This window comes from Heteronotia binoei, chromosome 1 (assembly GCF_032191835.1).
Source record: "Heteronotia binoei isolate CCM8104 ecotype False Entrance Well chromosome 1, APGP_CSIRO_Hbin_v1, whole genome shotgun sequence".
Classification (NCBI taxonomy): Eukaryota; Metazoa; Chordata; class Lepidosauria; order Squamata; family Gekkonidae; genus Heteronotia; species Heteronotia binoei.
In genome coordinates this window covers 150,469,657-150,484,297 of record NC_083223.1, presented here as the reverse complement: position 1 = coordinate 150,484,297, position 14,641 = coordinate 150,469,657, and the positions used below count along the sequence as shown (strand labels likewise).

The following is a 14,641-nucleotide window of genomic DNA, read 5'->3' as shown; positions in this document are numbered from 1 at the left end:
TTGTGAAAATTGCCCATTTATACTCACTCTCTGCTTCCTATTAATTAGCCTCTTTTTGATCCACAAGAGGACCTGTCCTTTTACTCCATGACTCTTGAGCTTACTGAGGAGCCTTTGATGAGGAACTTTATCAAAAGCTTTCTGGAAGTCAAGGTAAACAACATCTATTGGGTCCCCTTTGTCCACATGTTTGTTCATCCCCTCAAAGAACTCTAACAGGTTAGTGAGACAAGATCTTCCCTTACAGAACCCATGCTGAGTCTTCCTCAATAACTCCTGTTCATCAATGTACCTATTCATTCTGTCTTTGATAATGGTTTCTACCAGTTTTCCTGGTATTGAAGTCAGACTAACTGGCCTGTAATTTCCCAGATCTCCCCTGGAAGCATTTTTAAAGATGGGGGTGACATTTGCTACCTTCCAGTCCTCAGGAACGGAGGCAGATTTCAATGAAAGATTACATGTTTTTGTCAGGAGATCCACAAGTTCACCTTTGAGTTCTTTCAGAACTCTTGGATCTATGCCATCCGAGCCTGGTGATGTATTAGTTTTTAATTTGTCTATCATTTGTAGGACCTCCTCTCTCATCACCTCAATATGACTCAGGTCCTTCAACACCCCTTCCAAAATTAGTGGTTCTAGAATCATTGCTGGTGCTCTGAGAGAACCTTCTGCAGCTCTCACCCAACCCACTGCCTTCACTACTGGCAAGCCTGGCACAGCTTATTTGATTGTTTAAGGGTCCTGCCTAACCTGGCCTGTGAAGTATCAGGGAGGATCCAACTTTGCTAGCTTGTTATTCTTTCCCTTCCCCCCGCCTTGCTTTATGGGTCATAATTAGAAGTAGTGAGAATTGAAACCAAGTAATCAGCACCTTCTCATACATTCTTGTAAGGGAGTGAGAGACATCTGGGGAAAGCAAGGACACGGTCCTGATAACGCTATGGGAATGTAGACATTTATGATAGTTTATGTGTGAATGCTACCCCACAACCCCATCCCTTGGAATCCCTTTGAAGTAGGCCTTAAAAGTATTGTATCAATGTGTATTCAGCATTACTCTCAAGAAAGTTACCAAAGTATCGGTCTATCAATAAACACAGTCTTTGTATCAACTTTGACTCATCATTGAACCTGCATGCTTGACATCTACCCCCAGTAAACCCAACATGGCTCCCTATCTCTGGTGCTGGGTCCACTACATCTCCTGCTCCTCCTTTCCAGTACCAATGAACCCAGCAAAGTTCCAGCTTTCCCCAGCAAGTATGGTGCATTGACCAGCCGCGGCTGCTGAGCCAACCGTGTTGCTCACGCTTCCATGGCCTACACTGCTGGCAAGCCCGGCACAGCTCTAGACTCTCCCACCACCACTGCTCTCAATGAACATAGAGCAGTTCCCAGTCTCTGCTGCTGGGGCCACCACATCTTCCAACCCACACACTGCCTCCATTGCTAGCAAGCCCAGTGACATCTGGCCCACAACAGCTGCCATCAACCCCACCATTGAAACTGCTGCCAGAGAAGACAGGTTTGTTGCCTGCACATGTGCACACAACAGAAGGTTTTTGGAGGGATTTAATCCCCCCCTTGTATTTTTGAACGTTTTCAGATTTTTCTGTAAACCAGGAGAGCTCCCAAGGTTTACATAACTATCTGTTTTGGGTAACTGTGGCCCCAGTCCACAGATTTAGCTACCCACAGATACTGCCACATTTTTGCTATTATATCTAGATTCTGAAAGCCTCCTCACCACCAAATCTGTGATAGAACACCTGACATATTCCAGTCCCTGCTGTAAAAAAAATCACTATAGTCTGCTCAGTTATGATACTCTGTGATTAAAAATAATTGGCCTTTGTAAAAGTTTAAGGCCTCAAGCCTTCATACACTACTCTCCACGTTGTCTGTTGCCAAAATAAATTGAGCAATAAACATTTTGGAAAGAAGGAAGCCTGCGAAAGATCATGGTATTAAAAGAAAATCAGTTAAAAACCTCTGAAAGGGCTGAAAAAGAACACAGCCATCTGCTGCCTCAAGCCATTTCGAAAGCAGAGCATAGTTCCATCTACCCCTTCTGTAGCAACAATGGAGAATCCCCTTTGAACCACATCAAAGTACATTTATTTTTGATCCAGTTGAAAAGAGCCATGAAAGCCATGAATCATGTTCACATGGAGCATGATGACATGTAAATGTTCCCTTTAAATGCATGGACTTCTTGCTCTCCATTCAGGGAAAGATTATTATATATTGAATAACCATAGAGAATAAATATCACAGAGTATGGTAGAAGGGAAGATGAGGCTCAGATCTTTATGTCCATAATGCAGAGTTTACAGTTCTGGGGACTAACACCATCATCACATATGAATAATGCCCAGGCCTTTTCTTTTTAAAATAGATATAGGAGTGTGCAAACTTTGCCCCACTTACAATATGTCTCCCCAAGTAAAACAAAAAGAAAGAATTGTCCAAACACCCTGAAAGGTAAGGTAGGTAGACCAAGAAGACTGAGACAGCAGGACAGACAGAATTCTGTTGCTAAATTCTGATTCCCCACTACCCTTGTCCCAGTCTCAAGCTCCTCTTCTCGGCGGAACTTCGGTCCGATTTTGCACAAACAACCCCGGGGCTGCAACTCACTCCACCTTTTTTGTGTGGCAAGCAGAAACTGGTTTTAGAGGACTTTGCTTGCCACATGAAAGAGGCAGAGTGAGTTGCAGCCCTGGGGCAGCTTGTATAAAATTGGATGGAAGCCCCGCGGAGAAGAGGAGCATGAAACTGGAACAAGGCTCGTGAGGAATCTCTCTCTCTCTCTCTCATAGACAACAAATACCACAGAGTGTGGTAGAAAGGGAGATGAGACTCAGATCTTTATGTCCATAAGGCAGAGTTTACAGTTCTGGGGACTAACACCATCATTCATATATTGATTATAAATTCACCCAGGCTAACTTACAGACTCTCAGATAATATATTATGCATTGTTTTTTCAACAAAGCTTATCTCACATTTGAAAGGTAATTTTAAGGCCCATGCCAACTATGTACAAAATTAATCTTCATAACAAATTGACTATTTCATCTGAAATTTTAATAGAAAAATATAAAAACTCACAAAAATATTCTGAACATGAGATCATTTAGTGATTCTGACAAACTGGTTACATCAAACAAAATGTAATCCTCTTACTTTCACACATCTTAGAGAAGGAAAAAATGAACAATGTGACAGTTAAGGAGCCAGAATGAAACCTATACGAAGGCAGGATGTCTGCATTCAGAAATTACACAGTGCCATAGACAAGACTAACTGTGGTTAATAAATCAACACATCTTTGCTTGACAAACCCTAACAATAGTATGTCTAGTGGCCTTCATTTAAATAATTCTAATATGATATAGAGTGGTTAGAGTGCCTGGGATCTAGGAGACCTGAATTCAAATCCTAACTTTGCCATGAAAACTTGCTGTGTGACCTTGGTGCCACTGGACTTGCACTTCGTTGTGTGACCTTGGGCCAGGCACATACTCTCAGCCTAATCTACCTCAGATAGTTGTTGTGAGGATAAAATGTTGTTGTGAGAATAACTTATGCCACTTTGGATCCCTTCATATCATATCAAAAAGTGAATATCATATCATATCGTATCTAAAAGCCTTTCCAATTTCAGACATAGTTTGACATGTTTAATGGTAGGCTGTTGGTTGAGAAACATAAATCCAGCACCACTTTGTGCACATGGAATTAATTGCATTTTTCTATGGGTGGGTCCCAAAGATCTTTTAGCTTATTACGTCTTCCTCCACAAAAAGAACACCTCAAATAATACCTAGTCACAAAATATTGATATGCTTTATTACCTGTCACATTAAAAAACAAGAACAGAAAGACAAAAGAAAATAAACTACCAACTAGACCTGCTTATATGATAACATAACACTAACAACCCTGCTGTAAGACTACACAAGAGGTAATCAAGACACACACACGCACACAAATGTATGTCATTAGGGTTCTTCCTAATTGTCCAATTTTGTTACTTCTCAACTCAGTTCAGAGTCATAATATACTCATCAAATATAGGTATTAATTGTAATTCTTTCCAAAATACAGCTTACAAGAAGCAGAAAAATATAAATTAATAACATTTCATTACAAAATTTCGTAGAAAGTATTGGAACTCCTCACCATTAAGACACTGTGATATTGTAGAAACAATAGGCCATACTTCTTTTAAAGACCTTCTTTTAACATGGATGCTGTTTTTTGCTTACACAAATGCTAAAAAGGCAATTGATACTAAGCCCCTAACTCCCCCTAATTTATTGAACTCCCATTTTTAAATCTACAGTTAAAAAAAAAAGCTTATGTTAGGGATGATTTAAACTTGGCTGCATAAAACATTGTAATGGATGAACCCATATATAGAACCTGAGAGAATTCTACTTTCTTCTTTTACTTCTACTCCATAACAGAGAATGGAAAAAAGAGGTAATGAAAACTGCAGTTCCCACCATGCCCTGAATTGTACATATCTTAGAGATGAGTTCCTATCTTCCCTCTAAGTACTTAATATCTAGATTTGGGATGACATGCATTTTGGGGATTAAGATCTATGGTGAATATTCACATGGTAATAGATAAGGATGGGCAAGAACTGAGAAAATGTGGTTCAATTTGACTCATGGTTCATGGCATGCCCATCACAAACTTTTATGAGCCAAACAAACCAGTTCAGTTTGTGGTGTGGTAAAGCAGCCCCTGGTGTGCAAGAGACACCAAACTCACAGGAAATCTCCAGCTGACTCTCTTCTACCTGCCCTCCAAGTTTGCTGAGGATTAGATTTAAGGGATCTGAGTTAAGCCCCCCCCCAAGAAAGTGCCCCATCTTTCATTGTTTCCAGTGGAGGGGAAAAACCAGCAAAGAAGGGCAACATAAGCCCAGCAGAACAAATTCAAAGTCCCAGAGAATCTCAGCAACAGAAACTGAAGGTGGGGGACATTTTTGCAAGCCCAGCAGAACCACTGCAATGTACCCAGCAAAACCAGTGCCACTGTGGCAGTGCTAACCCAACAAGACTAAGATGAAACCAGAGAATCTCTGCAGCAGAAACAAAACCGCTACCTTCGCACCAGGACACAGAGTGTTGAACTGTATGGGCCATTGGCCTGATCCAACATGGCTTCTCTTATGTTCTTGTGTTTAAAAGGGGGGCATTTTTTGCAAGCCCAGAAGAACCAGTGCAATGTACTGAGACTCAGTGCCATTGTGATAATGCCAAGTGATGTCTAGTTACATAATCACATTACAAGCAGTGTTGGGGTAAATCCAGCAGAACCAGTGCAATGTACTAGTGCCCAGCAGAACCCAGTGCCAATGCGGCAAAGGCAGCTCAATCACAAACCAAGTGGGGAGGGGGGGCGCATTTGCAAGTCCATCCAAACCAGTACAATATACAGAGTGCCCTGCAGTACCAGTGCCATCACAGAGTGCCCAGCAGAACCCACTGCCACTATTATTGCAAGCTTTAACTAATCTCAAAGCACAGAGACACAAATTCAACAAGGAGGATGGAATTTTGCATGGCTAGTTTGAAACTGACAACACAGTTTCCAAGTCTGGAGAATCTCCCCCCACCCCCAATTGCTTTGAAGCTTGGTAAACATTTTGTTTGAGTGGATACAGTCTATCTGGAAATTCATCCATGCACAAACTGGTATGGACCTCCACAGACAGCTTGAAAGTTCATGGAAAGTTTGTGTTGGTTGACCTGCCATGACGTTCACTTCATAAATCACAAACTGGCCAAAATTTGTCACAAACTTTATTTTGTGAGCCAGTTCATGCCCATCCATAGTAGTAAATCATGTGGCACTCCATGTTATTCATATATGAAAGTTATATTCTTGTATCAGAATGAAGTTAAAGTCTAGCAACACAGACTTTCCATATGGGGATTCTCCCCCATCACACACAGAGAGAAAGACAGCAGGAAGCCCCTGTGATAAACAGGAGCATCCAGATGACGCTGTGTCCAATCTGGGCAAGATTCATCTGGCTTCCATTGTGGCTTTGAGACACAGAAAATAAAAACACCCCATTTCCGCAGCAGTGGGAGGGGGAAGGTGAGAAACTTGTGCTTGGTAGATGGAAATCCATCTGACCACAGAAAAGCTCCACTGGATCCAACTCATTAGCTCCATGATTAGCATCCCACATAATTTTTGCTCATTATTTTCCCCTGAGAATCATTGTTCTAGATGTGAAATTACACAAATGCAGAAAAAATACTTCACTTTCCATTATAGTCAAATCAATTTGAAACTCAGCTTCAGTGGTATCCAGAATCAAAATCAACATAAGAAGTGTTCCAGACATTTTTGCTTTGAGACTGTACAGAATCTCTTCGCAGGTGAATTCAGCAACTAAACAGCCTATCTAAACATCACTTGTTAGACACTGACCTTGAAGCTGGCGCCCTTTGAACAAATCTTTTGCTTTGCTTGGATGAGCTCTGGCACTGTTATCACACTTGGGTTGTTCATATCTGCAGAGAGAACAGGAAGAAGAAAAGATAACAAGGTGAAGTCAATTTAATTTGTAAAATTTGTTACATTAAATGCTATGCAGTCACACAGGAGCAGGGCTTATACATATGCTTTGTCTAAAATCTCAGCCACACAGAAACATGTCAAGTCAAGCACATACTAGTGATTCATTAATTGCACTTCATGCCATTTTGTGTGATAAGTATTGCTGAGGCATTTCAGCTCCTTACCTGTAGCCAACGGAATCTGCAGCGGGGGGTGGGGGAGGGGCTGCCTTTACCTCAGATGGAAGGAAAAGAGCAGAGGAGTCAGCTGATTGAGCATCCGGTTTCCTGTCTTGTGGGGAGGGCCCAAACCTAGTCATCTGACCTCCCCTATTTGTGCAGTCTTGCCTCGTGTTCAGCCCACCCCACCCTGGATATAGTGCAGGCTTTGGTTGGTTGCCCAATTGCAACAGGGGCCGGGTAGGAATTTTTTGCCCCTTCCTTAATTGGTGGTAGGAAGGGGTAGTTTTTTGCCTACCCTGCACTGCTATCCAGAGGATTATGGAATTGGATGAGGTGGTGCTGTAGTTGAGGTCGGTCCCTTAGAGTTGGCAGGTTGGATTGGATTTGGCAGCTCGGTGAGCACCATGCAGCAGTCCTATTTGGGCTGGGGGGTCTTGCAGGATCCCCCCCAGGCCTGTGCAGCATGGGGGGGGGGGAGAATGCAGACTGCCTAAGGGATGCCCAGGATTGATCTCCACTTAATCTATGTGGTTTGTGGGGGGGGGGGGGGAGATCTCTTGGGCATATCCTGAGCAATGTGCCAGACAGATGGGAGCCACCCCATGGGGAATTGGCTTCGTTCTGGGGCAGGGTGGCTTGCCCACCAGCAGCAAGGGAGGTGTCCAAAGGACTCCTGGCCTTGACTGTGCCGCCTTGCCTTTACTGCCAGAATTTTAATAAATTGGCCCTTAGTTTACCTAACTTTCTGTGTCTGTCTCTTTATTCTGACTGGGGGGTGCAATATATATTTCCTCCCAAATATCTGTGCTTGCTTTCACAATATTGAAAGCAGTTTCCTCTTGTAACTGTTGAATTTTTGCTGGAGAGTCCCTGACAAATTACTTCAGAAAGTTGTGTGAACCATAGAGAACTGTTTTTATCAATTCTGTTTCATCTTGGAACTGCAAAATTAAAGAACTTGTCATTTTCAAAGCTAGCTCCTGAAATCCTTTCCTCTTGAGTTTTTCTCATCTGTAGATGAACATATTTGTTCTCCCACATTTTATCATGTTGCTAATTACTAAAATATTGATGTGATGGCCCTTCTTCATTGATTTCTACTTAAGGCAAGCTAACCATGCCAGGTTCCATCATATTTCCCCACAAACTTCTAAGCTGGATATAAATATGTCCTTTGGTTTTGCTACAATGGCCACTGTTCTAGATTTTATAAAATTAGTCTAGTTATCTAAATTACAGCTCATAAGGTCTTTAGCCACAGTAGCTGTTTTGTTTTACAAGATAACAAACCATTCACTCTGGAAACTGATGGGAAAGATTGTTAGAAAAATGTACTTGGGCTCAAAGTCTAAGAGCAATGATATGGCAATGGCATGGGAAAGGATGGTCTAGTTGCTAGCTTTTGGATATATCTGTTAATAATTCATAATTCAACACAACTTGTAACATTTCACCATTTTCTTCTGATTTTGGCCTGTTGGGGCCATAAAGAAATCTGCATAAAACTAAAACTCAAATTCATACAATTTTAAGATATAATTTTAAAAGTCACTAAAATAAGACAGAGAACAATAAAATAAGACAGAGAACTTTATAAAGATCCCATTCCATAGATTAGAGTGAAACACTATGCCTCACTTCATAAGAAGTAAAAAACACCTCCACAGAACTGATGTCTAAAAGTTAAGAGAGATGGAGTAAAACAGACATCCAAGGGGAGGGAGTTTCATACCTGCAGTGCCATCACTAAAAGACTGTTATCACTCAGCTACTTACTGCACCTTTACTCCATGGGGTAACAAGGACCAAACACTGGGCTGGATATAGCACAAAATTTTTGTTTGCACTAGAGCTCCTGAACAACTGGAAAAAGTAGCTGCACGCATTAGGTCAAACTTATTGTATTGCACTTGTGTTTCTGCCTGCACAAAATCTTGTATAACGAATTTCTGGGCACTACATTATATAGGGAGGAAAGGGCATGAGTTACACAAGATCACATGCAAGCAGAATTCTGTTAAGTCCATTTGTGCTTCCAATTGCACCTTGCTGGATGCAAGTCATTACCTTAACCTCAGAACTCCATAACTGTTTTAATCAGGCCTCAGATTCAGTGGGAGCTCACAGGAGCACAGCTCCTGAACCTTTCTGAGAGTTCCACCTCCTCTTTCTGAGAGTTCCACCTCCTTGTCCATTGAATAGTATTGCATAACAATCCCAGGATGAGCTCCACCACCTATTTTTCTGCAAAACGACCTCTGGTTTTAATCAAGTCATTACTAATACCTTAGTAAGAAGGCAAACATTTCTTTAAGGTTTACTTTATTTTATGGTTTATTGAACAACCACACTCTTTTAAAACTTTGTGCTGATTCACAAGACCATTCTTCTTGAAGTAACTCAGCTGAAATTTGCTTGTTTTTGATCTGGCTGTTATACCATTATATTTATTATCTTGTACGTTTGAATATGGTCATTGATCATGATAAATAAACTGATCTAAACTGATCTGGACTCTAAATGTGCTCAGTCCTCTTGGAGCCAGTATGGTATAATGGTAAGAGTGTCAAACTAGGATCTGGGAGACCCAAGTATGAATCCCTACTCTGTCATGGAAGTTTACAAGGTACCTTGGACCAGTCACAAACTCATCCTAATCTACTTAACAGTGTTGCTGTGAGGATACAATGGAGGTGAGGAGAATGATTTAAGCCACTGAGGATCCCCACTGGAAAAAAGGAAGGATGTAAATGAAGTAAAATTAAAAAAAAAAAACTTGGGGAAGATTTTTGGTGGTACATGATTGCAAACAGTACTCCTGATTAAGGATAGATACAAAACAGAAAAATGGAGGTTCAGCCCAGTTTTTGAGGTCTTGAGAATCATGAACCTTCATGAACTTTCCCATTTACCAAACCGGTTGGTTTCATAATGTTTGTGATGTGGTAGAGTGGCCCCCCTTGCCAAACGCATGGCAAGTCTTCAGCTGACTTTCCTCCACCTTCTTTCCAAGTTTGGTGAGTTAGAGCATCCCAAAGCAGGTGCCCCCAGGAATGTGCTCTCTGGGGAAATAATAGCTGCAGGTTCAGGAGCATGTTGAACATCAAACTTGCAGAGGACCTCCCTGGGATGCCCCTCTACTTGGCTGCCAAGTTTGGTGAGAAATAGCTGTGGGGGGATAAGTAGCAGCCCTGCAAAGCAGGTGCCCCCAGGAAAGTGCTCTTTGGAGAAATCAGGGTTGCAGGTTCATGATGAATGTGTCATATCCCCCCCCCCCAGTAAGCTAGAGGCATTAAACTCACAGACCTCCCTGGGATGTCCCTCTACCTGTGTTCCAGTTTGGTGAGGATTGGCTTGTGGGGGAGTACTGTCTGCCTCTTCATTGTTACAGTAGATGGGCAATCCTTCTTCTCAGGCTAGCTCAGAGCCCTGAGTCCACCAGACTCTGCCCCAGCCACTGAGGGTGAATGTGGGTCCTCAGCCAAGGAACCCAGTAGCTAAGCCCCTCTGCTCAGCTTGAGCAGAAAGACCGATGCCTCTAAGCTCTAAGCACCAAACACCCCCAACCCCACTGAGGGATGACTTCAAGTCCCTCTCCTTCTCTGCCACTAACTCCTTCTCTGCCTGCTGCCAAGTAAAAACAGCTGTGTGAGAGCTGGGGGTATATATCCATTCTGCTCCCATACAGCAAAATAGGAGCTCTCTTGGCAGCCAGGGCTGCCTGTTGAGCTTTGGAGAGCCACTATGTTTCCAGGGCTGCAGAAGTCCATTCCCCCTGTCACTTTGATGATTAATTGATCAGTGCCAGCATGTCTGCTGCATGAACCACCAACACAAACCTCTGTAAAAATCACGGAGGTTCATAGGACGTTCGCTACAGGCAGGATCGCATGACTCCCAACTCATGAACCATGAATTGGGCAATTTTAATGGCAAATTTAGGTTCATGAATATATTTTGAGCCCAGACTGAAAACAAACAGGTTTGAAATAAGCATGAGAAACATGTGAATTTATCCTGAGTCTATATGATGCATGCTCCTGATTGTGTTGATGTGATATCACACAAGTTACAGTACTCTCCTGAGAGAGGTTTTGAAAGATGGAAGTATAAGATAAAAGACAAATCCATTTAAGTTTCCAGGTTAGGGATAAATTGGTTTCTTCCAATATATGTAGAATCCTGGAGGAAAAGGAATATATACATGGGCCATATAAAAAAAAGGGAATAGACAGGCAAATTCATGCTATAGCAACCTAATCCAAAATAAACCAGAAAAATCTTCACAATGCAACAGGAAACTAAACCGGATTCCCTGTTGATTTATACATTCTCTTATCTTATTGTGATCTATAAAATGACCCCAACCAAACTGACATTTAAAACCTATACAAAGGATTTCCGGTCATCCAGAATGTGGAACTATAGCATTTTATTTGCTTACAGCATTTTTTTGTGCTAGCCACAGATAAGAGTTTTGATAGATTGCACAAAGACGCACAGATTGTTTAAAAGACACACAGCTCTCTGTAGTTATGCATCTACCCCCTGTACTGTGCCTGGAATCTTAAACAACGCATAGGCTGTAACAGGAAATTGGACTTTAGGCCAGTTATTGGCTGTGATTTCAGTATCGGTGTTATTATATCTGACCAACTTGCAACTGCTACAAGATTTACTTTTGCCTTGCAAATGTCAAGAAACAAGATTTATCAAGCAGATGGACAATTGCTTTAGCCATCATCCATGCTAATTAATTGGGAAGAATGATGCCAAGCAAATGACAGCAATGTAATTCCTTACTTGGAGGTTGTTTTTTTCTTTTTTTAAAAGAATGCACAGTTCAGAGAGGAACAGAGTACGAATGCGCACAGCAATTAGTTTTGAAGATGCGAGTCATTTTGTTCGTGAAAGAGTTTGCTCAAATTCTTCAATATTGTTCGATCACATTCAAAGTCATAATTGTATACAGAAGACATTCTCATTGGTTTCAATGAGAAACACATGTCTGCACCAGACATTTTTGCCTCCCACCCAACTGAGATGAAATTCTCAGGGACTGTAACCCTTACCCACAGGAATCTTCCTCACACCCTTCAGGTACATAGGAGAGAGTCATCTTGTTAAAGTCTTACTTACATATTGGGCTGGAAGAAAAAACTGCCAAGTGTTCAACTTTGCCTCCCACTATCTGCCTTCTTCCCATTTAAGAACTAAGGCAAGGTAATTTTTCACTGATGAAACCACATAGGGGAAAGCATTAAAATCCTCTTTCTCTTGCATATCCCAATCCAAACTGGATTAGCATTTTAAAAATGCTATGGTGGCAGGTTTTTGTGTGTGTGTGTGTGTGTGTGTGTGTGTGAGAGAGAGAGAGAGATCCTACACTGATTCCTCATCGGCATTTGCTCTGCCCCTGCCATCAATTCCCCACCAGTCACTCCGTGGTGCCTCTTGCTTCAAGGCTCCCTCCCATTCCCGTCGCAGCAACCAGAACTGCATGCTGTTGCTTCAACGGTAATGGGAAGGAGCCGCAATGCAAGAAGTGCCTGTGGAGTAACTAGTGGAGAATCCATAACTTCAGACAGTGCAGGAAGTGCAGGGGCAGAGCAAATGCTGGTGAGGAATCAGTCTCGCTGTGTCATTTAGTTTGACTCATGTGTATGTGTTCCTGCCTGCCTCTTACATTTTCAGTGTTACTGGACACAATCATTGTATATATTATGTATATATCTTGCCCTATCTATCTTTTATACATCTTGCCCTTCCTCCAAGGAACTCAGTCCAGTATATGTAGGACTCCCTATTATCATTTTATTTTCACAGGAACCCTGGGAGATAGATTAAACTGAAAGGCAGTGACTGATGAGTGAACTGAATTTTCATTTACCAGGTAATGTAGTTATCTGCTACATGCAAATTAAGAACCCCCTTTAAAGGTATGATTCATAAAAAATGTCAGAACGGTTTGATGCTGTGCTAGTCATTAGAATGACAAATGGCTGAAACAAAATGGATCATACCTCCCTGCTCCGATTGTTTAATTTATCTTCTCATTGTCTGAGGGAAGCGGACATTTGTGGAACTGGCCATTTGCCCATCAGATACAGGTTGCTCCATGAAGGTGTAATGCAATTTCACGCTCGGCAAGTATGTGTTACTTTTTGGGTAAGAAGAACAGAAGCTGTTTTGATAGCAAGCTTTGGATGGAGAGGATAGTGACTGCTGATATGTGACCTCTTTTAACCAGTCAAGGAAAGAATGAAATCTTTGAGCTGGGTGCACTAATGTAGTCTCTGGCAACTGGCCTGCTCCCAGATTAACCTGATACTCTTCTCTACATTTTCCCCCTTTTTCCCACTACCCTTTTTCTCTGTTGCAATTAATGTTCTCTTCCTTCACTTTCTGGTCATTTTACCATGGCTGGATTTATTAGGAGTTCTATTGTACAGCAGAGACACTGTCTGTTCTTTGCTGCCTAGCGTATGTTGGTAAATAAATGTTAGCCAACCGAATAAGTAAAAACTGAGGTTTTTACATATACGTAATGTTTGAACCCCTTGCACTTTGTCCATGCAACTCAGAGCAGCAGCTGGTCACTCATACTGGCTTTACTTGGGATCAGTGTCAGCTGTCTCCCATGCTTTCAGGCCATTCTCTGGTCCCTCAACTTGTTCTGTAAGTACACTGAAGTAATGGAAGCTGTAGAAGCAACACCAGTAAATGATAAAGTAAAACACATATGCAGGCAGTTTGTAAACAGGCAGGAGGGCTAGAAACTTTTAAAAAATATTATGTTGATATAATCATTATTCAAGCAAGGGTACAAAGAAAACACAGAAGAGTAATTAGATACACAGTTATTTAAAGAAAGCTACATAGTTCTGTTGCATCAAAAGACACATGAGGAAAGAAAGGACTAAAAAATGACAGCAAAGATAGTTGTTAGTGCTTGTAAATGGTTCCTCATCCTCTTGGAGAGGTGTGACAAGTGAAGTGCCTCAATGATCTGTCCTGAGACCTGTTTTATTCAACAACATATTTATAAATGATTGGGATGAAGGAATAGACAGAATGCTTATTAAATTTGCAGATGATACTAAATTGGGAGGGATAGCAAATATGGTTGAAGAAAGAAACAGGATACAGGATGATCTTGACAGGCTGGAAAAATGGGCTAAAATGAGGATAAATGTAAAGTTCTGTAAATGTAAAATCCAATGCATAATTATAGGATGGGGAAGACTTGACTTGACAGTAGTATGTCTTAATGGATCATACACTGAACATGAGTCAGCAGTATGATGTGGTAGCTAAAAAGGCCAATATGATTTTGGGCTGAATCAGCATAAGTATAATGTCTAGATCAAACAAAGTTTTGGTATTGCTTTACTATTCTCTTATTAGACCTCACCTAAAGTATTATGTTCAGTTTTGGGTACCACAATTTAAGAAGGATATAGACAAGCTGGAACACATCCAGAGAAGGGCAACAAAGATGGTGAGGGATCTGAAGACCAAGTCTTATGAGGAAAGGTTGAAGGAGCTGGGTATGTTTAACCTGGAGAGGAGATGATTGAGAGTTGATATAATAACCATCTTCAAGTACTTGTAGGGGTGACATATAGAGGGTAGTACAGAGTTGGTTTCTGTTACCATAGAAGATCAGACCAGAACCAATGGGCTGAACTTAAATCAAAAGAGTTTTTGGCTGAACATTAGGAAGAACTTCCTTGACATTTCAGAGAGCTCTGGGATAGTACAGAGAAGTGCTACAAGGGTGAGGTTTGTGGCTCAGCAGCTGGGGAAGTTGCTGAAAACTTCTGAGTTTGTGTGAAGGGCTGAAGGTGAAGATGATTGTT

The 14,641-nt window shown here is 41.5% G+C and overlaps 1 protein-coding gene across 2 annotated transcripts in view; it reads right to left on the bottom strand.

Moving 5' to 3' along the window:
* Positions 1 to 14,641, bottom strand: part of SMOC2 (SPARC related modular calcium binding 2) — a 257,957-nt gene that overhangs the window by 63,574 nt on the left and 179,742 nt on the right. For both annotated transcript variants that reach the window (XM_060242496.1, XM_060242504.1), the window contains exon 9: positions 6,469 to 6,551. In XM_060242496.1, coding sequence (XP_060098479.1) covers positions 6,469 to 6,551 — 83 coding nt within the window. The remainder of the gene's footprint in view (positions 1 to 6,468; positions 6,552 to 14,641) is intronic.